The 26,716-nt window shown below is 34.9% G+C and overlaps 1 protein-coding gene across 5 annotated transcripts in view; it reads left to right on the forward strand.

Moving 5' to 3' along the window:
* The window catches only part of STAG2 (STAG2 cohesin complex component), a 142,886-nt gene that overhangs the window by 79,148 nt on the left and 37,022 nt on the right, over nucleotides 1-26,716 (forward strand). For all 5 annotated transcript variants that reach the window (XM_012927705.3, XM_058658709.1, XM_058658708.1 and 2 more), the window contains exons 8-23: nucleotides 2,812-2,963; nucleotides 5,005-5,078; nucleotides 6,449-6,572; nucleotides 7,257-7,355; nucleotides 7,454-7,533; nucleotides 11,885-11,992; nucleotides 14,940-15,051; nucleotides 17,364-17,481; nucleotides 18,111-18,214; nucleotides 19,186-19,278; nucleotides 19,402-19,491; nucleotides 20,007-20,210; nucleotides 21,447-21,517; nucleotides 21,822-21,909; nucleotides 22,001-22,081; nucleotides 22,721-22,813. In XM_012927705.3, coding sequence (XP_012783159.1) covers nucleotides 2,812-2,963; nucleotides 5,005-5,078; nucleotides 6,449-6,572; nucleotides 7,257-7,355; nucleotides 7,454-7,533; nucleotides 11,885-11,992; nucleotides 14,940-15,051; nucleotides 17,364-17,481; nucleotides 18,111-18,214; nucleotides 19,186-19,278; nucleotides 19,402-19,491; nucleotides 20,007-20,210; nucleotides 21,447-21,517; nucleotides 21,822-21,909; nucleotides 22,001-22,081; nucleotides 22,721-22,813 — 1,691 coding nt within the window. The remainder of the gene's footprint in view (nucleotides 1-2,811; nucleotides 2,964-5,004; nucleotides 5,079-6,448; nucleotides 6,573-7,256; nucleotides 7,356-7,453; nucleotides 7,534-11,884; nucleotides 11,993-14,939; nucleotides 15,052-17,363; nucleotides 17,482-18,110; nucleotides 18,215-19,185; nucleotides 19,279-19,401; nucleotides 19,492-20,006; nucleotides 20,211-21,446; nucleotides 21,518-21,821; nucleotides 21,910-22,000; nucleotides 22,082-22,720; nucleotides 22,814-26,716) is intronic.

Raw genomic sequence — 26,716 nt, forward strand, 5'->3', positions numbered from 1 at the left:
CACTTGTGGGTTATGTTCTTGGCTCCAGGCTTTGACTTTGACTTCGTTGGTCTGTTCCACTTTGCCCTTTTTTTTTATTATTTTTTTTTTTTATTTTTATTGCAAAGTCAAATATACAGAGAGGAGAGACAGAGAGGAAGATCTTCCGTCCAATGATTCACTCCCCAAGGAAGTACAACAGCCGGTGCTGTGCCAATCTGAAGCCAGGAGCCAGGAACCTCTTCCGGATCTTCCACGTGGGTGCAGGGTCCCAAGGCTTTGGGCCGTCCTCGACTGCTTTCCCAGGCCATAAGCAGGGAGCTGGATGGGAAGTGGGGCCGCCGGGATTAGAACTGGCGCCCATATGGGATCCTGGCACGTTCAAGGCGAGGACTTTAGCCGCTAGGCCACTGCACCAGGCCCCACCTTGCCATTTTTTATCTCTAAAATAATTGAAACAGCAATGGACATAATAGTGATATGAACTACATTTATTTATAAAGTGTTCACTGAAAGCATATTTCCTTTTTTTTTACTTGAATAAGATGGTATTTTCAGTTTTACTTCTGTGAAGGTATACTATAACTAGTATACAAAAGTTCATATAAAATAACAATGTGAGCAAATGATGTACACATTTATTTCGTAGTAATTTTTTTGATAAACATAATTGATTGCCTGAACTGTATAGCCAATAGGCTTCTTAAGAGATGTATTATCAGGGAAGATAATATGGGCACATTTGGGAAGGCTGTTACAGTTATTTTAAGTATGTACTCCCAATGACCCTAACGTTTGTTTATGCATAGCTCCTCCAGGTAGGATAAATCCTACTGACTGATGCTTATTCTGCTAACCACACTTAGAAAAGCTGATTTTTCTTCTGTTTGTAGTTGAACTTTATATTTTGTCAAGTTCTTTTGATTCTTCAATGTTAGTTAAAAGAATTGCAATTTGATACTTTACAAAAGTTAGTTAATTCTATGACACTGGTTAGTGATGCTTGCCTGAATACAATCCTTTGCTAATTTCTTTGTGTTAAGGTTAAAATTGCTGATAATAGTACACTGTTAGTGAATATAGTCTATTTGGTTTGAGGTTAAACAAATCATATAGCCTGTATTTTTTCTTGCTTTGCTATTTTAGTCTCTTAAGTCTTGGTTGCATTTTGATTTCAATCTTCATATAATTTTCACTGTATGTCTGTTGAGATTTTTTTCCTTTAGGCTTTATCCTCAAACAATGAATGCTACGATTAAAGATACGCTTTTCTGTTTTGCATTTTAAAGATAAAACATGGTTTTCTATAAGTTCATTTTTTCATGTTTAGATTCAAAGTGAGAAAATGAATGCTTCATCAGTTTGTATACTTTCTGGAACAAATTATTTTATTTTTATTGGAAAGACACATTTTTACAGAGAGAAGGAGGAACAGATCTTCCATTTACTGGGTCACTCCCCAAATAGCTACAATGGCTAGAGCTGTGCCAATCCATTGCCAGAAGCCAGGAGCTTCTTCCCGGTCTCCTTGTGTGGAGGGTTCCAAGGCTTTAGGCCATCTTCTACTCCTTTCCCAGGTCATAAGCAGGGAGTTGGAAGGGAACTGGAACAACTGGGATATAAACCGGTGCTTATGTCAGATGCCGGCACTAGCGGGTGGAGGATTAGCCGGTTGAGCCATTGCAGCAGCCCTTGTTTTATGTACTTAAGGTAGCATTCAATATCAAGAACTTGAAGCTGAAAACAAATAAAAACAAATATGGCGTAATGTGAATGAATTTAGATCAGGCTGACAGTCTAGGTTTCTGAATACGTAAATTAGCTTTGAGTAGAAAATTGAAATACTGTTTTATACAGTGTTTACAGAATGTTGTAAGTCTGAGAAGTAGTCTGGAGTAAGGCTCATAAATTGTGTTTTGGGTTCTTAGTCTCAGTCTAGGTTCAGCTTTGGGAATGCGGTTTGAACTACTAGATGTGAACTTTTTCTTAGTTTTTCTCTGTGCCTCTTAAATAATTAAGAAATGATCAGATATTCCATTTATTATATTTTAAATCCCTGGAGTGTTACCTCATGGATAAGAGTTCAGAACAGAAGGTAGCCATTGGAGATTTTATGGGAAGGACCTTATAGAATGCCATCTTATTGCATTTTTTTTCTTGTTTTCATAAGATCTAGTCACAATTTCATCATTGTGTTTATGATGCTAGGTAGAAGAATGACATTTAAGAATATGCTGATAGAACTCTTGAACATTTGTAAATCTAGCAGCATCTTTTTCTCTCACCTTAAAATTTTATGTTTTGAGTAGCTAATTGACTTCCATGTGAATTAAAATTTGTTTTTAGGAGGAATCATGTTATTTGAAAAAAAAATCTGTCGTAGGGGACATATTTTGGAATACAGAATTTTAACAGTAGTTTTCAGTTATATTACATTTGTTTGAATTTTGGTTTGTTTAATATGAATGATGTGATCTAATACAAGCTTCTTGAGCTTCAATTTCTTCATGAAAGAAATTGGGATAATATTTTGATGGGTAATATAAGGGTTGGGAGATAATCTACAAGTTGGTATTTACACAGTATAGCTATTTTATCATATTTAGCCTTTGTTGGAAGCTGTAGATTTTTGTTGGAAACTGTGTGCCCTATCTTTGTTTTCTTTTAATTTTTTTTATTTTCAATTCATTAATTACATTGTATTATGTGACACAGTTTCATAGGTACTTTTTTTTTCCATAGGTATTTGGGTTGTTTTCTTTTAATTTTGTTTGTTTCATCACTTTTTGCATTTGTTATACTAATTTCAACATTCTACCCTTTTAAAAATAGCTATGAAGTTGATGACAGCTTTGGTGAACGTGGCACTAAATCTTAGCATTAATATGGATAATACACAAAGACAATATGAAGCTGAACGGAGTAAAATGATTGGAAAACGAGCCAATGAGAGGCTAGAACTCCTGCTACAAAAACGAAAAGAGGTATATTTTTTTCCTGGTGAATATTCACGCTGTCACTGTTTGACCAGTGTGATTGATAATTCTTATACATCTTTATGGTTACTCATGCATTTTTTTTTCTCATTTCAATGTAAGTACATTTTAAATAGTCTATATGTGTAAATTAAGCTTTCATTGAAAATCCATTTCAATAATATATTAAATATATGCTTTCTGTTTTTGTGTACCAAAATATTAGCCTTTACAGTTGGAGTCCTCGGTCTGACAATTTTTCCAATATTTAATATTCATTCTCACTGTCAAAATATATCTTCTCACTACTTCTCTCACATTGTTTCCAGCTTTCCCAGTTCTAGGAGATCATTGGAGAAATAACTTTTTATGCTGTTTGTTACCATCAGTGTTTGCTTTTTCTACGAAAGACAATACTTGTTTAACATAGATTGCACACCATGAATTCAGCTTTGAATAAAGAGAATTTATTTTTTTCTCCTTAGGGTAGATAATAATAAATATTTTGGTGGTTTGTCATCTAAATTCTCTCTTCATTGGTGACAAAATATTCTGTTTCACCATGAAAAATTTATGTTTGTGTCTCAAATTTAATACTTCAGAAATGTTGATAATACATTTGAGGTCCAATAGTTATGGTACTCCATAATTTGCTTGAAGTGAAAGATTGACTTGTTTTTATTAGATGAGAATAAAGCTTATCTTCATCTAGCTATTGAAATTCTTGAGACATGAATTTATGCTTGTGAGTATAGAATGAAATAGTAAAGATAAAAAAGGCTTAAACATTAATATACTCCCATACAGATGTAAGAAATTACTGCATTTGGGCTGGCGTCCAGTTTTTTTAAAAATGAATTTCATATTTACCATAATCTACATTTGCACGTATAGGGATTCTTTCCTCCCTCCCCATTTTGCACTTCTGCTGTTATTCCCCAAATTATAATGTAGTCCCTTGGCAACAATTACATGATTAACTTTTTGTTATTTCAAATATCTTGATTTGATAGGTATGGAGAAAGTTTGAAAATCAGTATCATAGTGTTCAGCTATATTTACATATTTCAAATTGGGAGTCCTACTTCCAGTTGTGAGTAGGGACACAAACTGCGACATGGCTTTACTTGCCAGTATGTTAGTCTTCATTATCCTGTTCATCTGTGAGAATGTATGTGTATACTTGATTACCTGTATCTTTATTTTATAATTTGCATAAAGGTGGTCTTATATTAGAAAGAACATATATTTGTCCTTTTAGTACTGGATTTTTCCAGTTGAAACCATTTTGTTGCCAATGACAGGTTTTAAATGCAAGGAAATACAATCTGTGTCTTTGTGATAGCAAATACAGCAAGTGCATGTTTCTATCAGCATTATTTGGAAATACAAGATTATGTTCATGAAAAGAAAAATACAAATTTCAAAAGCATAAAACATTTTAAAAGCTAATTTGTTTTTAGATTCTAAGCTCTGAATTGAACGCTTTAGATTGTAAGCCCCAAATTGAAAGTATATTTAATTAGATAGGTTAGCAAAGATTAGAACCGTTAACCTGTTTGTTTCAGGTCGATCTTTAATTCTCAAAAGAATGGAACAGGGATACTAACTTTTTTTCTAGGTGGTTTTCTCTAATTCCTTTTATTATTTGAGTGGGCATTATTTAACGTGTAACTGTTGTGTCTTAGAATATGAAGACTGGGAAAAAGAAAAAAATTATGATTGTAGGAATGCATGCTATATAATAGACGATATGCAACAGTAAATTACTTAACAGATTACTTCATAGTTCCTTTATGCAGTAGAAACTATGCCTTAGAAAGAAATTAATCTGCCAGCTAAATATTAAAAGTCAAATCTCATATATTTCAACAATCTTAGTCTTTAAATTAGCTGTTACATACTTAATTTTTCTGTGTGGTTTCTAATGCCTGTCAGAACTTAGAATTTGATGTAATTGACCAAATATTTAAGAAACTTGTTTTTTTCCTGTTGGTTGTAATAGTTTATTGTCTTTCTTTATAATAAAAAATACTTTTCTTTTTTATAGCTTCAAGAAAATCAAGATGAAATAGAGAATATGATGAATGCAATATTTAAAGGAGTGTTTGTACATAGATACCGGTAAGTCAGAGCAATTTTTTACAGATGTAACATTATTTAATTTTGTTTTTCAAATTTGAATAATTACTTGGTTGGAAAGTATAAACTAGTGAATATAGAGCTATAGTAAGATGAATGTTTGAATCTAAACTTTCATTAATGCACTTTGATCACGATTAGTCAATTGCTGTAAACTTGGTTTTTCTCATCTGAATGACTGGATAATGCTGTATTTGACTTGTAGCTGTTGCCATTGGGAGCTATTGCTAGTATGAGTCTGGGTACAAAATACTTAATTTCTTTAAAAAAATTTTGAATGTTATTATTTATTTTTATTGGAAGGGCAATTTTGACAGAAAAAGAGAGAGACACAGAGAGAGAGAGAGAGAGTGTCTTCTGTCCACTGGTTCACCCCCCAAATGGCTGCAGTGGTCAGATTGAACCATCCTCTGCTGCTTTCCGAGGCTACAAGCAGGGAGCTGGGTTGGAAGTGGAGCAGCTGGGACACCAACTTGCACACATGTGGGATACTGACACTTGTAGGCAGATGATTAGCCTGTTGAGCTACCACATCAGATCCCAAACACTTGATTTCTTATGATGCACAATTGGTTAGAGACGGTGTATATTCAATCCTGATTTTTCTCTTCCATTTGAATATCAGTGGGAAATTTAGCTAATTTATTATTGATTTGTTGGAAGAACTATGCATACATATATTCATAGATAGAGAAAGTGCATGACTGAGCTTCCATCTTCTGATTTACTCCTCGATGGCTGTAATGGCTAAGGTTGAGTCAGGCCCATCCAAGTCGGAAATTTCATCCTGATCTCTCATAGATGGCAGGGGCCCAAATGCTTGGGCCATCTGCCGCTTTACCCAGGCTATAAACATGTAGCTGAATTGAAAATAGAGCATCTTTCATATGAACTGGTGCCCATTTAGGATTCTTTGTACCTTCTACACCATGACACTGGCCTGAACAGAATTAAAGCAATTTACTTGAATCCCTATTAAGCTTGCTCTCAGGGTTTGTGTAAGTACCTGTCATCTGGAAATAGTGCTGCGTCCAGTTAGTATGTGCTATATTCTGAAAATACTGTGCTTAACAGGTAAGTAAAATCTTCAATGTGGCATGGTGTAGAAGATGGGAAGTAATTTTGCTTAAAGTTTTAGCTTAATTTTATGTTATGTGTTGACACCTTGCTGAATAAACCACAACATTGACGTTTGGCTCCATGCTTCCATTCTGCTTTGTAATCCTCAGTAATGCCTAAGATGGTGGTATTTTAATAGTAGGCATGGACTCTACTTGGCATCTCTTGAATAAATTGGAACTTGTGTGATATAGTGGCACTACTTATGCATACTTTTTGCTTATTCCATTCAGTGATGCAATAGCTGAAATTCGAGCTATATGCATTGAAGAGATTGGCATATGGATGAAGATGTATAGCGATGCCTTTCTTAATGACAGTTATTTAAAATATGTTGGTTGGACTATGCATGATAAGGTAAGGGCCGCCCTAGAGACTGCTGCTTCTTTATGTATATGTAGATGTGCAGTTTTGTAGCGTTGCCTCATGAATTAGTTGTCTGCATAGGTGCACACTTAGGGCCATATTCCTGCAAGGCTCTATAATTTCTTCCTTCTTTGTGAATATTTGATCTCTCTTATAAAGGCCCCTGGATTTTTTTGATTCTCGAACACTTGATTTTATTGTCATTATTGAAGTGATTTTGTGCTGTGGTGTTAAGGTTAGGTACTAGTGGTGAGACATTTCCTTTTTTTTCTTTTTTTAAAGATTTATTTACTTGCCAGTTTATGTCTTACTGTGTGTTCTCTATCTTTTTAAAAACTACATTCTTTTAGGATCCCTCTTCACTAGCCCTGATTAAATGCCTTGCATGTATTTCCCCAATAATACTTTCAGTACAGAAACTTATTGTGAATAATGCTGCTTTTATGATAGTTTTATTCTAAAGAAGTTTTCAAAAATACATTTGACTTCCAGAAAAAGACCAATAATTTGGTATATACTGCTCATTGTTTTTCTATGTCAAGGATGGAAGTTTCTAAAGAAACACTATTGTATAGAACATATTTAAAAGTTGGGAGTAGGAAATTTTGTGTAAATTTTGGATGTTCAAGTTGAAAATTTGAGAAATTTTGGTATATCTTCTTTTATTTCTCTTAGCAAGGTGAGGTAAGACTGAAGTGTCTTACTGCTCTACAAGGACTTTATTATAACAAAGAGCTTAATTCCAAACTGGAGCTTTTCACCAGTCGGTTCAAGGTTAGTACTGCTTTACAAATATTGAAATACTACTTGTAATTTTAAAATACTTTTCTCTTGCTTTTATTTTAAAAATGTTTTAAATTTTTTGGCAACAGGACAGAATTGTGTCTATGACCCTTGACAAAGAATATGATGTTGCAGTACAAGCAATAAAATTACTCACTCTTGTTTTACAGTAAGTATGTATTTGTTGCATATTACAAATGTGCGGAAATCTGAATAATACATTAGGGTATTTTCATCTAATTCATCTCAATTTAAATTTTAATAGCTGAAATTATGGGGTCTTAATAGCTAGAAGTTTAATTTCTTCTTGTAAATTTAAGGAAAAAATTGAATTTAGAACTACTGAGCCTGTGAGATTCTAAGCTCAGAATTTGTGCTCATGTCATCTGGCCTATTTTTTCCTACTTTGTTTATTTTGTTCTATTCAAATAAACTTACTAGTTTGAGTATATTAAAATGTGATCATAAGATTTTTTTTAACAATAATCTGTTAATTTTTTAGTTACACTATTCATATTTTCTTACCTAAAAATATGATATGCATATAATACAAATTTTACTACATGAACAATTTTGATGCATATGTTCAGTGATTCACATTGGTATATAGCCGTCAGCACTATTTATCTCCAGTAGTTTTTTATCATTAGATAGTGAAACTCTGTCCTCATTAAATACTAATTCCCCCACCCACCCATAATTCTAATTTTCATTTTCCCAGTATCCTTAGACTCTGGTAGCCACTGTTCTTTTTGACTGCCCATTTTAAACAGTGAAATGATACCATGTTTGTCCTGTTGCGTTTGACTTTTCTCGTTTAACATACGTTTAATATTCCACATTGTAATACATTTTGTTGTGTATATGTATCAGATTATGTTTGTTTATTAGCAAATATTTTCGCTGTTTTAACCTTTGGCTGTTGCAAGTAATGTATCTGAACCTAGGTGTGCAAGTGTGCATTCATATTCCTGCTTGCAGTCCTTTTGTGTTTACCCAGAATTGACAATGCTAAATCATGTGATGTTTAATTTTCTTTAGAAACCAAAATATGTTTTATGTAATAGTCAAAACAGTTGACATTCCCATCAGCAGTTTAAAAAATCTTGGAATTCTCATTACCCAGTAGTTTATGTTTAAAGAGTAGAATTAGTTAAAAAAAAAAAGTAGAATTAGTTAGGCAGATTGAGAGAAAAAGAGCTCTCTCTCACCCACTGATTCAGTTCCCTGTTGCCTGCAATGGTTGATATTTATTCATGGTAGGAACCATAGCACCAGCCATTACCACTTCCTCTCAAGATCTGCATTAACAGGATGTTGGCTTATGGAGCTGGAGCTGGGCCTGGCACAGTAGCCTAGCAGCTGAAGTCCTCACCTTGAACGCGCTGGGATCCCATATGGGTACCAGTTCTAATTCCGGCGGCCCTGCTTCCCATCCAGCTCCCTGGCTGTGGCCTCGGTGGGCAGCCGAGGACAGCCTAAAGCCTTGGGACCCTGCACCTGTGTGGAAGACCCAGAAGAAGCTCCTGGCTCTTGGCTTCAAATTGGCTCATCTCTGGCCATTGCAGCTGCTTGGGTAGTGAATTAATGGATAGAAGATCTTTTTCTCTGTATATCCGACTTTCCAATAAAATAAATAAATAAATGAAGAGCTGGAGCTGAGTTTCAAATTCAGATTCTCTGATACAGGGTGTGAGCATCTTCCTTAGTGGCTTAATCAGATCCCTAGCCTCTGAACTAAGCACATACAATACTTTTTAAATAAAAACAACTAAAAAGAAAAATTATTTTTTTGAGATTTGCTCATTTATTTAAAAGGCAGAGTGACAAGACTTCAAGTCTACTGATTAGTTCTGAAATTTCCCGAACTGTGTTGAGCTGAAAATGTAAGCCAGGCATCCATTCCAGGTCTCCCACTCTTGTGATTGGGACACCACTATTTAGGGTGCATGTTAATAGTAAGACCTAGGCATTCCGATATGCAATCTGGGGGTCTAAAGCAGCATTTTAGATATTTATGATTTGATGCTTTGCTGAATAATCTGTTTGGCTCCTTGATTCACTTCTGCTTGGTAATCCGCAGTAATACCTAAGATGGTGGCATTTTATTAGCGGGTATGGAGCACTTGGTATCTCTTGAATGAACTGCAACTCGTGCAGTATGGTAGTGGCACTTCTTATGCATACCTTTTGCATCATGCAGTCAGTGAGGCAATAGCTGAAATTCGAGCTATTGAAGAGATTGGCAAAACTTTTTTTCAAAAAGATTTGCTTGCTTTTATCTGATAGGCAGATTTACAGATAGGAGACTTACACACAGGGATGGAGGGAGAGAGAAAGAGAGAGACAATCTTCCATCTGTTGGTCACTCCCCAAATGGCCCTAATAGAGTTGAGCTGATCCAAAGCCAGGGACCTCTTCTTGGTCTCCCACGCAGGTGCAGGCGCCCAAGGACTTGGAACATCCTCGGCTATTTTCACGGTTCATAAGCAAGGAGTTGAATTGGACGTGGAGCAGCTGGGCATGAAGCAGTGCCCAGTTAGGATCCTTGTGCTGCAGGTGTAAGATTAGCTTGTTGAGATACTGTGCCAGCCTCTAAAGTGGATTCTTCACTGCTAGAGCAAAAACCTGTCCCTATGAACTGAGAGAGAGAGAGAGAGAGAGAGAGAGAGAGAAAGCTGCTGATTCACTCCCGAAATGGCCACAGTAGACAGGGCTTGGCCAGCTGAAGCTTCATCGGAACCAACCCCAGTGCCACTACACTGGCCCTCCTTGATTTGTAACTAGTGGGAACATCAGTTTGTCTTATCCCATCAGGGAAAACTTCTTCATATTGTGAAAACTTGACCTGTTCATAGTTTGGCACTTTTGGGGGGGGACGGGTAAAACCAAACTTTTGAAAGCAACTGAGATGTTTATCAATAGAATAGGAATTTCACTTATTACAACAGACTTGTCATGGTATGATAATTTCCATGTTTGTGAGAAATGGTCCACATTCCAATGATTAAAAGTACACTTCGGGTCGGGCGTGGTAGCCTAGTGGGTAAATTCCTTGCCTTGCCTGCGCTGACATCCCATATGGGCACCGGTTCTAATCCTGGCAGCCCCACTTCTCATCCAGCTCCCTGCTTGTGGTCTGGGAAAGCAGTCGAGGATGGTCCAATGCTTTGGAACCCTGCACCCATGTGGGAGACCTAGAAAAAGCTCCTGGCTCCTGGCTTCAGGTCAGCTCAGCTTGCGGCCATTGTGGTCACTTGGGGAGTGAATCATTGGGCGGAAAATCTTCCTCTCTGTCTCCTCTCTGTATATCTGCCTTTGCAATAAAAAATAAATTAATTAAAAAAAGAAAAGAGTGGCTGGTTTCCCTTTAAAAATAAAGAAAAAATGTACAGTTTTACATGTTTTGTTTTTTCTAAAAATTCTCGTATTGTTTTCTAACAATTCATTTACATGGTGGCTTTAGAAAGAGAGATGCCGTCTATTCATTAATTCACTCTCTAAATGACCAAGCCAAAGCCAAGAGCCTGAATTTCCACTTGAATCTTGCAGGTGAAAGGCGTCTGCTGCTTTTCCCAGGCCATTTGCAGGGATCTGCAGTGGGACAGCTAGGGTTGAAGCAGTGTCCTTGTGGAATGCCAGTATTACTGGTGGCAACGCCACCTGTTCTTCCGTAGCATCAATTCCTAAATTAAACTTTTTAAAACTTAATTTCTCTCCCTGTCTTAAAGAAATAATATATATTAAAAATCAGTTTTGTGGAAGCTTTTTACCACAGTAAAGAAGTAAAAAGTGCTGTTTGAGTTAAAACCTGATGTTTTGCTTTTCTCTGTGGTTAGAAGGTAAATACCAAAATTGATGTACAGGCGATTAGAAGCATTAGAGGAAGGAAAGATCTGCCAGAGTGGTAGAACCCTGAATGTTGTCCCATGGGAGAAAGACAAGACATTTCACTCTGGAACGCTTCGGTTGATAGGTTCCTATAATGGATGATTTAACAAGAAGATTGTATTAAGCTTTTTTGTTAAATACAAATACAGTCAGGATGATGATTGCTGTAATTTAGTGAGATTTCCCAATGATAGATTGCAATTAAAGATGTTTGGCATAGTGTTTGATTTTTAATTGTTTGGTATAACTTGGCATTTGCCTAATCTGATTTTCTTCCTTGTTCTTAGATAAGTAGATGACTAACATTAATGGTTTTTTTTCTTTATGTTTTTATGAAACACATTTTAAGTATTTAATGTACTATTGTACTATCATTTTTAAAAATTTCCATATTTTGTCTTTAACATCCATGCCATACTGTTACCTTCAATATTTATGTATTTACATTTTATAATCTGTATTTGCAATAAGTTTCAATTCTTTTGTTGGCATCAGTGTTTACCAATGGATGCTAATTAGGTAATGTTAATTTATTTTTAATGCAAATATGTGAAATATATAGGCCTGAATTTTGTACTCTTACTATGCCTAAGATAATGGCACTACTAACTTTCTGTTAATTTTTTTAGGAGTAGTGAAGAAGTCCTTACTGCAGAAGATTGTGAAAATGTTTATCATCTGGTTTATTCAGCTCACCGACCAGTAGCAGTAGCAGCTGGAGAATTTCTCTACAAAAAGTAAATCTGTATTTCTGAAAATATTCTTTGCTTTTGAACATTTATTTTATTTATTTGAAAGGCAATTTGGGGAAAAGATGAGAGAAAGAGAAATCTATCAGAGCTGGATCAGGCCAAAACTTGGAGTGTGGAGTTCTAACTGTTTCTCTAACTGGGCCATCAATTGCTGTTTTCCCAGCTGCATTAGTGGAAAGCTGGATTGGAAATGTTGCAGCTGGACCTTGAACTCACGCTTCTGTGAGATGTGAGCTTTTGCAAGAATTGCTTAACCTGCCACACCACAGTCCAACCCCATCAGATCATTTTTCTAAAGTATGCTTTAAGAATAGTTAATTTATTCTACATATAGGTACTCAAAGTTACAAGGATATTAGAAAATGGATTTAAAATTATAAAAAAAAATCTTTGTAATCCATGTATACATGAGGTCTTTCAAAAGTTCATGTATGAGTTTCTTTTTATTTTTTTTTGCACTGCCCAGTATATTCACTTTTTAATTTATCCGTTTCAAGAAATTCTTTAAGTTTTTATTTGAATGGCAGTGAGGCAAATAGGCAGACAGAGTTCTTTTATCAGTTGATCTACTTTTTAAGTGCCTGTGACAGCCAGGGCTGGGCCAGGCGGAAGCCAGGGAGTAGGAGCTACATTCAGGTCTTCCATATTGATGTCAGGGGCACAAGTGTTTGAGCCAAATATCTGTGTCTCCAGTGGTGTTAGTTTGTGTTCGGTTGAAACTTCCACACTGTTGAAAATAATTGAGTTATTTTTTGAGGTACAAAATTAACAGAATGCTAGATTTGTGATTGTTGCTGAATGACTATACTATTGTAATAGTATGGGGGAAAAAGCTGGCGGTGGAAGGTGGAATTCCTGTGTCTGTGGAACATGATCATGAAAAATTAAAAAACAAATAAAATAGGGCCCGGCAGCGTGGTCTAGCGGCTAAAGTCCTCGCCTTGAAAGCCCCGGGATCCCATATGGGCGCCGGTTCTAATCCCGGCAGCTCCACTTCCCATCCAGCTCCCTGCTTGTGGCCTGGGAAAGCAGTCGAGGACGGCCCAAAGCTTTGGGACCCTGCACCCGCGTGGGAGATCCTGGAAGAGGCTCCAGTTCCCGGCATCGGATCGGCGCGCATCGGCCCGTTGCGGCTCACTTGGGGAGTGAAACAACGGATGGAAGATCTTCCTCTCTGTCTCTCCTCCTCTGTGTATATCCGGCTTTCCAATAACAATAAAATCTTTAAAAAAAAACCAAATAAAATATAAAGAGAAATAGATAGACATTCAGCTCTTTTATCAGCTGATTTGTTCCCCAAATGGCCACAATAGCTGAGCCAGGGCAATACAATACCAAGACCCAAGAGCTTAATTTGTGTCTCCTAGATAGGTGGGAGGAGCCCAATACTTGGGCCGTCTTCTGCTGCTTTCTCAGGCATGCTGGCAAGGAGCTGATTAGAAACAGCAAGGGCAAGGATTTGAACCAGAGCACATACAAGAGGCCGGTGCTGTGGCTGGCATCCTGATCTTCTGTGCCATAATGGCGGTCTCTGTATTTTTACAGAATAGAGTTCTACTCCATTTTCTTTGATTTAGTGAGTTAATTTCTTTAAGAGGAAATAGAGGCAATGTCTTTTAAGACATGTGTTTATCCTATATGAAGATTTTAGGATGACTTCTTCCTCATTTTTCATTCTTCTTTTTATCTGGCTCCATTCCTAATATTGCATGCATTGACATATTTAGTCATAAGTTTGTTTTTACTTTGCTCATGATGTTTTAACTACTGTTCTTCAGGTAGGTACTTATTAGCCCTAATTCTTGACATGAGACTCCTAAGAATTCTTAATAATGTGAATATTTAATCACAAAAATATCTAATGGCTTTTAAAAACAAAATTTTGAATTACATGATGAAACTAATTTTGTGACATGAGTTTATGAAATGTCCAATTGGTGTTCTGTCCAGAGTTGGTTTCCTTTTTTGGTTGATGGAGAAAAGTACCTCTGCTGGCCAGAGTAAGAGGCTACTCAGTGTAGATATTTTTTAAGGATATTAGGCAAAAATATGCTAAATTTTATTTATTTTTATGTTTAAAATATTATTGAATGACAGAATACCATAGCCAGCCACAGAGAGGTCTTCTATCTGCTGGTTTGTTCCTCAAATGACGAGCTCAAAGACAGAAACCTAGAAATCATTCTAAGTTTCCTTCATGGGTGCCAGGGCAGAAGTAATTAACATGTCACCTTTGCTTTCCCAAGTGCATATTAGCAGGAAGCTACAGATGCAATCAGAGTCAGGAGCTGGACCCAGATACTCTGTTGTGGAATGCAGGAATCTCAAGCAGTTGTGCTGAGTTTACTGCAGACATATGTGTTGATTCAAAGAAAAATGTATACTTAGTTTTTTATTCTTTTTCATTTTATTTGATCCACTAATTCAGTCTTCAGATTCGCAAAAGAGGCTGTGTAATTTGAGTGCAGGAAGTTGGAAATCAATCCTGGTCTCACACATAGGTGACAGATACCCAAGTACTTCCCTCATCAACAACTGGTGGCTTTTCATGATGTGTGATATGTGTTAACAAGAACTTTGAATTGGAAGCATAGCCGGGATTTGAACTTAGGCACTCCAATATATATAGGACTCCTAAGCAGGATTATAATGACTACCATGAACACTTGCCTTATTTATTTATTTGAGAAGTAGAGAGACAGAGGGCTCCTATGTGTTGATTTACTCCCTAAATCCTGAGAGCATTTAGGAATGGGTGAGTTTGGAAACAGAAGACACAAGAAACTCAGCCCAGGCATCCCATAGAGCTGGCATTGTGCCATCCTCAGTTTCCCTTTATTCTTTTAGTAGTTGCTTATGTGTGGAATACAGGCATTGGGTTTCTTGAAATTAAATGTGTTTTGTTTTAATATTAATGTGTCCTTTGTCACAGGCTCTTCAGTCGTAGAGATCCGGAGGAGGATGGAATGATGAAAAGAAGGGGAAGACAAGGTCCAAATGCCAACCTTGTTAAGACATTGGTTTTTTTCTTTCTTGAAAGTGAGGTTAGTGAATATTTATTCTTTTTTTTTTTTTAAAGTAGACTTACTTATTTGTTTTTTTAAAGATCTAGAAATAGAGAAAGATCTTTCTGCTGGTTTGCTTCCCAAATGACAACAATGATCAGGTTTTGGTCAGGCTGAAGCTGGGAGCCCTGGACTCTGTTCAGGCGCCTCCTGTTGATTGGTGCAGGTGCCCAAGGAATTATGTCATCTTCTGCTTTTCCAATCAAGTTAGAAGGGAACTGGATTTAAAGTTAAGTAACCAGGACTTGAACCTGCATGCATATGGGATTCTGCTTTTGCAGTTGGCAGTTCAATTAGCTGCCCATGTTTATATTTTCATTCAAAGAATTTCGGGGAAGATTTAAAATTTAAACTCATATGACGCAGAAAATTTTGAATAGAACAGAGATTCACACACTTTTTTAAGAAATGAATTACATTTTTAGCAAGCTTGTCAAACATTACCATCTATGTGTATACACAGAGAATTGGAATTTGGAGTTAGAAAATTTTGATTGCTAGTTGGGCTATTTTCTGTAATCTTCGTTTAGTAACCACATTTCAGTTCCCAGTTGAAAAAGTGGGTAATTATTTCTTAGTTATCATTGAGGTATTCCATATAAACAAACTCTAACAAAAATCCAGCACAATGTAAGTTTTTAATTGATATTAGTATTACTGTTGTTGGTATAGAATTGTATCAGTGTGCTTAAAGTTGAAAATTGATTAGTAGATTTTTAGAGAACTAAAATTTCATTTCTGATTTATATACTGTTTCATTGGTGTTGTGGTCTTTTGGTTTAATTTTCTATTTACCTGTTTCTGTGTGGAGACATGATCATCTGATTATTGAACTCCTATCTACAATTTTACTTACTTTACTGATTTTTAAATAGATTTCTTGGTGTTTTCTAAAATATAAATACTCATTATATTAATTTTGCTTCTTCCTTTCCAGCATTGTTCTCCAATTATATTTTTTTGCCTTTTTTACTGAGTAGGACTATAACTAGAGTGTTGAGTAGAGGTAGTGATAATAGACATACTTGTAATCGTTTCTGATCTTATGGTGCAAATAGATATCCGGTATTTAAAAGTGAATTATGTTATGGTTATGTAGTGTTATGTAGTTATTTATTAACAGATTGCGGATGTTTCCTATACCATCTGTTGCTGGCAGGTTCTTACATGAATGGATATTGTATTTTAAAAAAAAATTCTGCATTCCTTAAGATGATTCTTTTTTCCTTCCATTACTTAGGAGTTTTTGACTGTTGAATCAAGGGAAACAACTTTCTTGGTCATGATCTGCTAATCTTATATTCTTTAAATAATTATTTATTTTACTTGAAAGTCAGTTACAGAGAGAGGGAGAGACAGAGAAGAGAGAAAGATTTTCTGTATGCTGTTTGACTCCAGATGGCTGCATTAGTCAAAGTGCACCCATTTCGAACCCAGGAACCAGGAGCTTCTTCCAGGTCTCCCATGTGGGTGACAAGAGCCCAAGGACTTGAGCCATCCTTTGCTGCTTTCCTGGACCATTAGCTGGGTTGAAAGTGGAACAGCTGAGTTGCAAAGTAGCTCTCATGTAGGATGCACAGACTTAATGCAGAGGATCAGCATGCAACACCATTGCACCAGGAGGGTTCTAATACAGGACTCCCTTCAGAAATTCTTGTCAGCTTGGTCCTTAGGTATGAAGGTACTTAAAAATTTGTGGAAGGTAGAATTAGAAGATCATTTCATTTTCTATAAATTTTGAAGACTTCATGATTGAATTACTTTGCCAGTTTTTGAAAAGATCCCTCTAGGTTCATGAGGGAGTATTGTTTATAGCTTTAAAACTTTCTTGAAACTACATTTAATAGATTTTGACATCATGGTTATATTGAACACCTACAATGAGCTGGCAAGCATAGGGTCTTAGATTGTGGAGAATGATTTGTTTATTTGTTGACTTGACAAGTACATTTTCTGGTTTAATTAGCCACTATCATTTGCATTCAGTTAAAATGCGAAGTATATTTGAGGATGGAGAGTTAAGTGATCTAATGTTCTATCCAGATAAGCACTCTATGAGAATTAATTTTCATGTAACTTTTTTATTGGTTGTTTTGGAAGAACATTGAGTGATGCTACCTGGTTTATTTATCTATAGTATGCTTACACAATTTCTTTTCTGTCCTTTCTTCACTAAACAGTAGAAAGCAAATATAGATGACTTTTCAGAGTTTTAACATCATGTCAACAAAAGCTTCATTTCTTTATCTTCAAGGACAGTATGTGAGCCCATTCCTCTTTTTTAATTTTAGTTACACGAGCATGCAGCTTACCTTGTGGATAGCATGTGGGACTGTGCTACTGAACTGCTGAAAGACTGGGAATGTATGAATAGCCTGTTGTTGGAGGAGCCACTTAGTGGAGAGGAAGGTAAGCATGTTTAATTCTGGTTTGTTTGTTTACACAGTTTTTAAAACATTTTGCTCATTTCACTTTTTTCAAAGATTTATTTATTTTGATTGGAAAGGCAGATTTAGAGAGAGAGAAGGAAAGACAGAGGTCTTTCATCTGCTGGTTCATGCCCACATGGCTGTAATAGTGGCTCTCATGTGGGTACAAGGTCCCAAGGCTTTGGAGCTGCATGGGAAGCGGAGTAGTTGGAACATGAGCCTACATCTGTATGGGATGTCAGCTACTGCATGCAGAGGATTAGCCAGTTGGCCATTGTGCTGGCCTGTTATTATTATTATGTTAAAATAATTGACAGAATACCTTTTTGTTTTCATGTGTGTGTCATGCTATAAGGAAAGATGCCACATTGATGTTTATACATTTTAAAATATCTAGCTTTACATCTTCTCTGGTAAAATGTGTAGATCAGTGGTGGACAACTTGGAATGCTGAGATTTCAGGAAGGTTTAATTTGTTCTGTAATGGGATTTTCTTTAGTACATTAGGTCAGACTGTTCACAGGCAGCAGAAATTGTTATGTAATAATTGTAAGTGGCAGGTAAGGAGAAGAAATAGGTTAACTCTTTTATTTTTAAATTCTTTTATAGCACTGACAGACAGGCAAGAAAGTGCTCTGATTGAAATAATGCTTTGTACTATTAGACAAGCAGCTGAATGTCATCCTCCTGTGGGAAGAGGGACGGGGAAAAGGGTATGTCAATGTATTTTCACTATTCTAAAATAATATTTTTCTTTCCTTAGTGTTTCTTTAAAAAATCCTTGTTTAATCATATGGTAAAAATTTTTGGAACTTATATTTTTATTTGCAAATAACTTGTGCTTAGAAATGTGTGGTATTAGCAAATTTATAAGCATTAGCAATTTGAGGTATTTGAATGGGTTCCATATTTTATTGAACAGGATATAGTGATTATCCGTTACTACTTGGAAGTCATGTAGCACACCAGTTTAGAAAGGTCATTTTTTGTGTTTTGGTTTATTTATTGATTTCTTGTCCTTGTTATTATATAAAATTAGAAATTAAAAATGGGCATTATTCATTAAAACTGTTACATTTTTATTATCTGGTATGTTACTAATATAATATTACATAGTATGTAATTTTGCATATTTACAGTTGCACCGAATTTTAAAGTGTTTTTAATGTAAAGCTAAAAACACTTGTAACCTAGAGTATATGTGTAATGTGTTTGAGTGTATAGGTAAGGCAAAATTCCATTAAAAATTGAAACAGCCAAATAATTTTTTTCTATTTCTAGTTTTTAAAACTTTTTATTCTGCTTTTTTCCAACTGCTGCTTAGCAGTTTTCCATTTTCAGTTAATAATACGTGGTCCACAGCCTCTGGAGTAAGCGGAGATGATGCTCTATGACAGTGTTTTTTATTTTTTAGAATTATTTTATTCTATTTGAAATACAGAGTCACTGGGGTGGGCGTGGGGTGGGGATGGGACTGAGAGACCTTCTGTCTGCCGCTTAACTTCCTGATACAGTGTGTTAAATTACTTTCTTTTGTGTTACATTAGGGGTATAGTATTATAGTATACATTTTTGTATCCCACATTTAAGATTTATTTCTGTTATTTGTATGTTTTGTTGAAATTTGAGCACTTAATACTGTTTATGGGCTTAACAAATATTTGTCAAATTTGCGTTAATTAAGGTGCTGACAGCAAAAGAAAAGAAAACCCAGTTGGATGACAGGACAAAAATCACTGAACTTTTTGCTGTGGCCCTTCCTCAGTTGCTAGCTAAAGTAAGTTTGATCAACAACCTGTTGTCACAGAGACCACAGGTTTCTTTTTGAGTTACTCAAAATAGATTACAGTGTTTACTTACCATTTTCTGTTATTTGTAACATGATCTTTATATCTCAAAGTATTCTATAGATGCTGAAAAGGTGACTAATTTGTTACAATTGCCTCAGTACTTTGATCTCGAAATATATACCACTGGACGATTAGAAAAGGTAAGTTTTTTTTCTGTGTATAGCGAACCTTCAAGCTTAATTAATTAGTCTATCATGCTATTTATGTTTTAATAAAGCTTATTTGCAATATTAAAAGAAAACTACTACTTTCAACATCTTAGATTGATTGAATTTAGAGAATGGTGTTTAATAAGGGTTCACTTTATGTCATACCCACAGGAATATCTTCTTTTTTGGTCATTATGTGACTATATTAGTGCTTATTAATGAAAATTGGTGGATAATTGTTAATAGGAAAACAGAATAAAACATCTAATATTCATTGAACTCTTGTACTACATTAAATGAACTATTCTTTTTAACTGTACAGTACAAATGCGTGTGTGCATGCACATGAGATTTATTTTTCCCCTTAATGCTGTGGAAGAAAGTACAAGTGACTCAGTGTGTTTGCTCACCATGGGTAGAAAAACACCTTAAAATGTATGTCCTGAATTGAAGTGTAGTACTATTCTACATGTCTTAGTTTTAATGAGAAGAATTTTTCTTTCTAGCATTTGGATGCCTTATTGCGACAGATCCGGAACATTGTGGAGAAGCACACAGATACAGACGTTTTGGAGGCATGTTCTAAAACTTACCATGCACTCTGCAATGAAGAGTTCACAATCTTCAACAGAGTTGATATTTCAAGAAGCCAACTGATTGATGAATTAGCAGATAAATTTAACCGTCTTCTTGAAGATTTTCTGCAGGAGGTTTGTATTATTAGCATTTTGTCACTACGCCCCTGTCTGTGTAGTCACCCAGTAAAGTGTTCAGGCTTTTTCATGCTGTGACTTACTCTCCACCAAATCAGGAAAGTGATAAGAATCTGAACTAGCATAATGTGAAAGAAAATGAACTTTCCCACCTCTTTTCTCTTAATGGAACAGAAGTGAGGGCTGAGAGCAGATAACCTAAACACATGGGATTTTTAGTACTTGGCAGTGCTGCGTGAGGAAGGGCATTTAGGTCTTTGACACTTGCTGTCCTAGCCATTTATTAATTAAAAATTACTTTCCCTGGATATATGTATTTAGATTTTTACTAATTTGAGTAAAAAAAAATTAAAATTGTCAAAGTTGTTAGTTATTTGTGTACCAATTTTATAAATACTGTAAAAATAATAATGGGATTTCTCATAACTGGTTTTCCTGTTTTATCAGTTAATTATTCAACTTTTTTGCATAACATTGCTGATAGGAAGTTTGTGCAAATATGTTGGTATAGTGGTCACATGCTTAGAAGTTATAGTGGTTCTAATCTTGGCTGAATATGATTCTGATTAGGACTAGTTACTTTGAATCAGAAAAGTGTTTATTATTAAGGTTTAATTACTCTGTAGAAAAAGTTTAAGAACAAGTAAATATTTTTTGAAAGACCTGGAATTCAGTGATGCTTATACAACTTTGTTTTCATGTACCCAGGCTTTTTCCAAAATTGAACTTATTTAAATTGGAAAAGTTTGTATACATATATAGATATCTAGATAGGATGAGAATATCTAGTTATTATTTACATGTGGTTTTTTTACCCTGTTTACTTGTATGATATATCTTGCTCACAATTACTATATTTAATATTGCTTTTGTTTTTAGGTATTTTCTTTTGTGGTGTGGTTTTCTTTGTTGTCGCACCATTATTTTGATGTATTAAGTATCTTCATAGTTTTTCTCCAGTTTACTTAATGGTTTACTTAATGGTAAAATGTAGAATAATATCAATCTGGTTCCCTCTTATTTAGAATGTACTCTTGATAGCAACTTTGTATTGACTTGTTGTCATAGCCACAGTTGTCTTAATTTGACCAAATTGACATATTAAATGACAAAGTTAACTTGTGGATGCTATTTATTTTAATCTGGTACCAGCATTTTGATAGGATAATAGTTTTCGCTTTGCCTGTTTTTAACTTGCCTGTTTTGTTTTTAATGTATAATTAATATTCATAGGGTGAAGAACCTGATGAAGACGATGCATATCAGGTATTATCAACACTGAAAAGGATCACAGCATTTCATAAGTAAGTTTCTGATTTATTCAAACTACTCATGTGAATATTCAAATCCACTCATGTGAATTGTAGGTGATACTGTCACCAAATTCATGACCACACTTGGTCTCCTGGGAGAGATGTCCTTGATTAAGCTATGGTTTGAGTTGAGTGCCTTATAAATTATTATCTATCTTTTTTTAAAAGATAAATTTACTTTTTATTATTGCAGCATGTTAATCAGTTTACTGTATTAATTTCATAACATTTTGTGAACCCTGCAGTCTAACACACCTTGATTAGCTTTGTAATGTGACGTAATTTTGTTTTCCAGTGCTCATGACCTTTCAAAGTGGGATTTGTTTGCTTGTAACTACAAACTCTTGAAAACCGGGATTGAAAATGGAGACATGCCTGAGCAGGTTTTTATTTGTATTCAAATTGCATATTTAACTTTTACAATAAAGTCTTAAGACTTGAACTTTAAGTGTGTTCTCTTGATTTTCTTTACAGATTGTCATCCACGCATTGCAGTGTACGCACTATGTAATCCTTTGGCAGCTTGCTAAGATTACCGAGAGCAGCTCTACAAAGGTTTGTGCTGCCTTAGTGGTATTTCCATGAAAATAAATGTAATCAACACTTTTCAGCAAACAAAGTCTTTAATAAGACCAATTATTTCAATTAAGTCTGTCTTGCTTTCTCATGTCTTTATGAACATGTACCATTGACATTCTCTTTGTAGTTTGATACATAATTCAAGAGTATCAATCATTTTTTTAAAAAAATTTAAGAATTGTTTATATTTGAAGAAGCATTATTTATGGCCTTCAAAATAGTATTTATTTACCTATTTGTTTATCTGCCTGTACTTGGAAAATTGAAAATTAAAATGGAGGAAAAAAAGCTTGAATATTAAAAAAGGTGAACTTTATTTGTGCTAACATTTGGTAGAATTTTCACAAAATGTGATGTTCAGGTTGAACCTGTTTTATTTAATATTTCTATTACTTTTGCTCTATCATTTAATATATCAGGTGTTTTAACTATTGCCATTTGGGAAGATAAAACGATAAAATTAGATGTAGCTGTAAATCAAATGTAGATATTGATTTATATGACTGTATCAGTAAAAATAATTGACTTTATATATAAATGTGTGTGTGTATTTGTAGAAAAACATTTGTAGTAGAGCATTTCAGTAAAACATGTTTTCTATTTATTTCTTCCAAGGAGGACTTACTTCGTTTGAAAAAACAGATGAGGGTATTTTGTCAGATATGTCAGCATTACCTGACCAATGTGAATACTACTGTTAAGGAACAGGTTAGTAATTACTACAGTAACATAGATGAAATGCGAAGTAATACAGAACATTTTATACTATTATATTGAATTTGTACACAATGTAATTAATTGATTTTATGTGTTTGTGATTACATTATACAAAGCCTTTATGTTGTGGGTTTCTTTTTTTTTTTAAGATTTATTTATTTTTATTGGTAAGTCAGATATACAGACAGGAGGAGAAACAGAGAAGAAGATCTTACATCCGATGATTCACTCCTCAAGCGGCTGCAAAAACTGGAACTGTGCCAATCCAAAGCCAGGAGCCCAGAACCTCTTCTGGGTCTCCCACATGCGTGCAGGGTCCCAAGGCCTTGGGCCATCCTCTACTGCTTTCCTAGGCCACAAGGAGGAAGCTGCATAGGAAGCAGGGCTACTTGGATAAAAACTAGTGCCCATATAGGATGCTGATGCATTCAAGGCTAGGACTTTAGCCACTTCGCTACAATTCCCTGTTGTTATTTTTACAATGTTTCTTCCCAACACACATTTGAAATAGCCGAAGTCATTCTTGCCTGCAACAAGTGTAACAAGTTTACTTCCAGGGGGAATGTTCCATAGGATTTGTCATTTGTAAGAACATTGACAGTCCTGCCTATCATGACCTTTGTGTGAACTCTGTCTTAAGTAGAAACTTGAATCACTTTATTCCAAGTGTTGACTTTCTTATCCAATGCTTTTGATGTTATAAGCCTTGATCATGAAAAGACCTGATTTTATCCTTGGACTTATAACATTTTTAGTTCTAATTCTATTATAGAGAGAATCAAGGTTTATTAGAGACATGCTTTTGAGATAATAAATATTTCAAATGAAAATATGAATATATGATAGTTATAATAGTTAGTGACCCCAAGGGTTTTATGACAATTTTATATGGCTTAACATTAGGTATTTTTGGTCTGAATCCTTGAAGTCACACCCGAATGCTATTTTTACAAGCTATAGTATGTTGAGTGTGTTAGTTTAATGTTATTTTAGAGTAAAGTTAATTCTAAAAATTACTATGAAATATTTTGAAATATGCTAGTGATTTGTCACTTGGTCTGTGTTAATACATTTTGAGTATCAATAGCAATTTCAGCAGAATTTAATTGGCTTGCTTGTAGTTAAAATTTTGTGTTCAGTAAGCAACGGTTTGTTTTTATGTCTACTTAAACTTTTTTTTTTTCAGTTACTGTAGACACAGAGATTCCTCCCCATCCCTGCCTCACTATTATCCCCCATATTATTATAATCACATAGTCTTCAGCAACAGTCACAAGTGCAGCATCCTACTACTTGCTGGTATTGTGCACATAGACATTGGAAGATAGTTGAGAATCCTATTGTCAAGGTAGATCTAACAGTTTCTTTGGGAGCCCTCCTCTTACTCAGGACTAGAGATGTATGCTTCAACATGTCTTCACTCTTGTATCTCCAATACAGGGGTGTTTGAGCAAACATAAGTTAGAAGTTATTTAATGGCCAAGAAGTAGCAATAAAATTTTGTATTTGTCTTATAAAACATCTGAAGCATAGTGTCATAAAGATTTCTTTGTTGAATTCATGGTAAGTACAGAGTTTTGAAGTGTAGCAATAAAGGGTATATAAAGGTAATATTCACCATCATAATTCAAATAAAAATATTTCTGATGATAGTATATCATTTAGATTTAAATTCTTGGCATATGATTTTAGTGTAGTATGCTCAAATTAGATCTGATAAATGAAACAATATTTTATATTTGTGCCATCAAGATTTTCAGTCTAAAATGGGACTATATCAAACTAAAAAGCTTCTGTATAGCAAAGGAAACAATTAACAAAGTGAAGACGCAACCAACAGAATGGGAGAAAATTTTTGCTTACTACACAAGTGATAGGGGACTGATATCCAGGATTTACAAAGAGCTTCAGAAACCCCGGGACAGCAAAAATAACAACCCAGTAACAAAATGGTCAAAAGAAATGAACAGACATTTCTCAAAAGAACACGTTCAAATGGCTAACAGACATATGAAAAGATAAAAAGATGCTCAGCCTCCCTAGCCATCAGAGGGATACAAATGAAACCCACCTTGAGGTACCACCTAACTCCAGTGAGATTGGCCTACATTGAGAACTCAAATAACAACACCTGCTGGCGTGGATGTGGGAAGAAAGGCACCCTCCTTCACTGCTGTGGGAGTGTAGGCTAGTACAACCACTGTGGAAATCAGTATGGAGAGTGCTTGGAAAGCTGCAAATAAACCTGCCATATGACCCAGCAATCCCGCTCCTAGGAATGTACTCAAAAGGAGTGAAATCTGCATGTGAGAAGGGGATCTGTAATTCTATATTTGCAGCAGCACAATCTGCAATAGCAATGACATGGAAACAAACCAGATGTGCATCCAAGGAAGAGTGGTTAAAGAAACTGTGGTACATCTACTCCATGGAATATTATTCAGCTATTAACAAGAATGAAATTATTATATTTAAAACCAGGTGGTCCCAACTAGAAACCATTATGCTCAGTGAAATGAGTCAATCACAAAAGAACAAATACCACATATTCTCTCTCATATAAGGAAGCCAACATGGAAAGTGTAACTCCAACAGTCCAATCTATACTGTTTTTTTGATTGTCTGTTTGCTTTTTTGGCTGTATCCCATGTGTTTTGATGTTTTTATCTCAGTTTGGTTGCTTCCAAATAATATCTTTTCTCTAGTAGAATTCATCACGTGCTCATGAAGTATACGATGGCATCATTTTTTTCCCCCTCAAAAAAGATTTTCAGTCTAACATTACCTGTTTTTAGAGCTTTATCATATAATCTTAGTGGGTTATACTATGTGACCTCCTTTATAATCTCTTTACTAATTCATATTAATTTTATGATTTCTAAATGTTCTTTGTGTCCATCTTAATATAATTTTCTGGAATATGTCCTGGTCAGCCCATTTGAGTAGCCGTTTCACCTTAATAGTAAATATGACTGTATTTAACAATTTTGCATTTTTAAAAATTTAAAATGTTTTGATGGATTTAATATAATACTATATTAATAAAATGAGAAGAGGTTTAAGGAATAAAAGTCATTTAAAAAAGCAAAGCTAGTTAGTTCTAAAAAGATAAGTATTACAATAACCTGTTTTATACTCATTATTATAATTTTCTAGCAGTAGGCTTTCTTCTAAATCATTTTAATAGCTTTATTGTGATCTAATTCATAAATGCCATACAACTCATATACTGAAAGTGTGACATTAAGTGATTTTTAATATATTTACAAAATGGCCAATCATCACCAGAATGTTCTTAGTATCCCAAATAGAAATCCCATACCCATTAGTAGGAGCTCCCAGTTTCCCCTGAAAGCTCCCACCCCATTTTAAGCGCTGAACAGTTAGTATTTTGTTTATCATAGAGTTGCCTATTTTTGACATGTAATATAAATGGAATAATATCTGTGTAGTCTTTGTGACTGTCCTATTTACTACTCCATTCATTTTTGTTCTTGAGTTGTATAAGCTGATTTTGTATGCTAACTACAATTCTCTTGCCAGACATATAATTTATAAACTTACTTGTCTTATCCTGTGAGTTGTCTTCATCTTCTGAATGGTGTCATTTGAAGCCGAAAAGGTTTTAATTTTGAAGAAATACAATTTGTTCTTGGTGTAATACATAAGATGTCTTTGCCTAATTCAGGATTGTTAAGATTTAAACTTAGTTTTAGAAAACTTTTAAGTTTACAAAATAATAATTTCAAACTAGCACAAAAAACTCCTGTATACCCACTCCAAGCTTTTTGTTATTAGTATATTTGTCACAATTAATAAGCATATTTTTCTCAAATTCTTTTCCATTTCTGTCCTAATAGTTAGCTTATTTGCTTATCTTTTGACTAATTTTCT

This window comes from Ochotona princeps, chromosome X (genome assembly GCF_030435755.1).
Source record: "Ochotona princeps isolate mOchPri1 chromosome X, mOchPri1.hap1, whole genome shotgun sequence".
NCBI classification, from domain to species: domain Eukaryota; kingdom Metazoa; phylum Chordata; class Mammalia; order Lagomorpha; family Ochotonidae; genus Ochotona; species Ochotona princeps.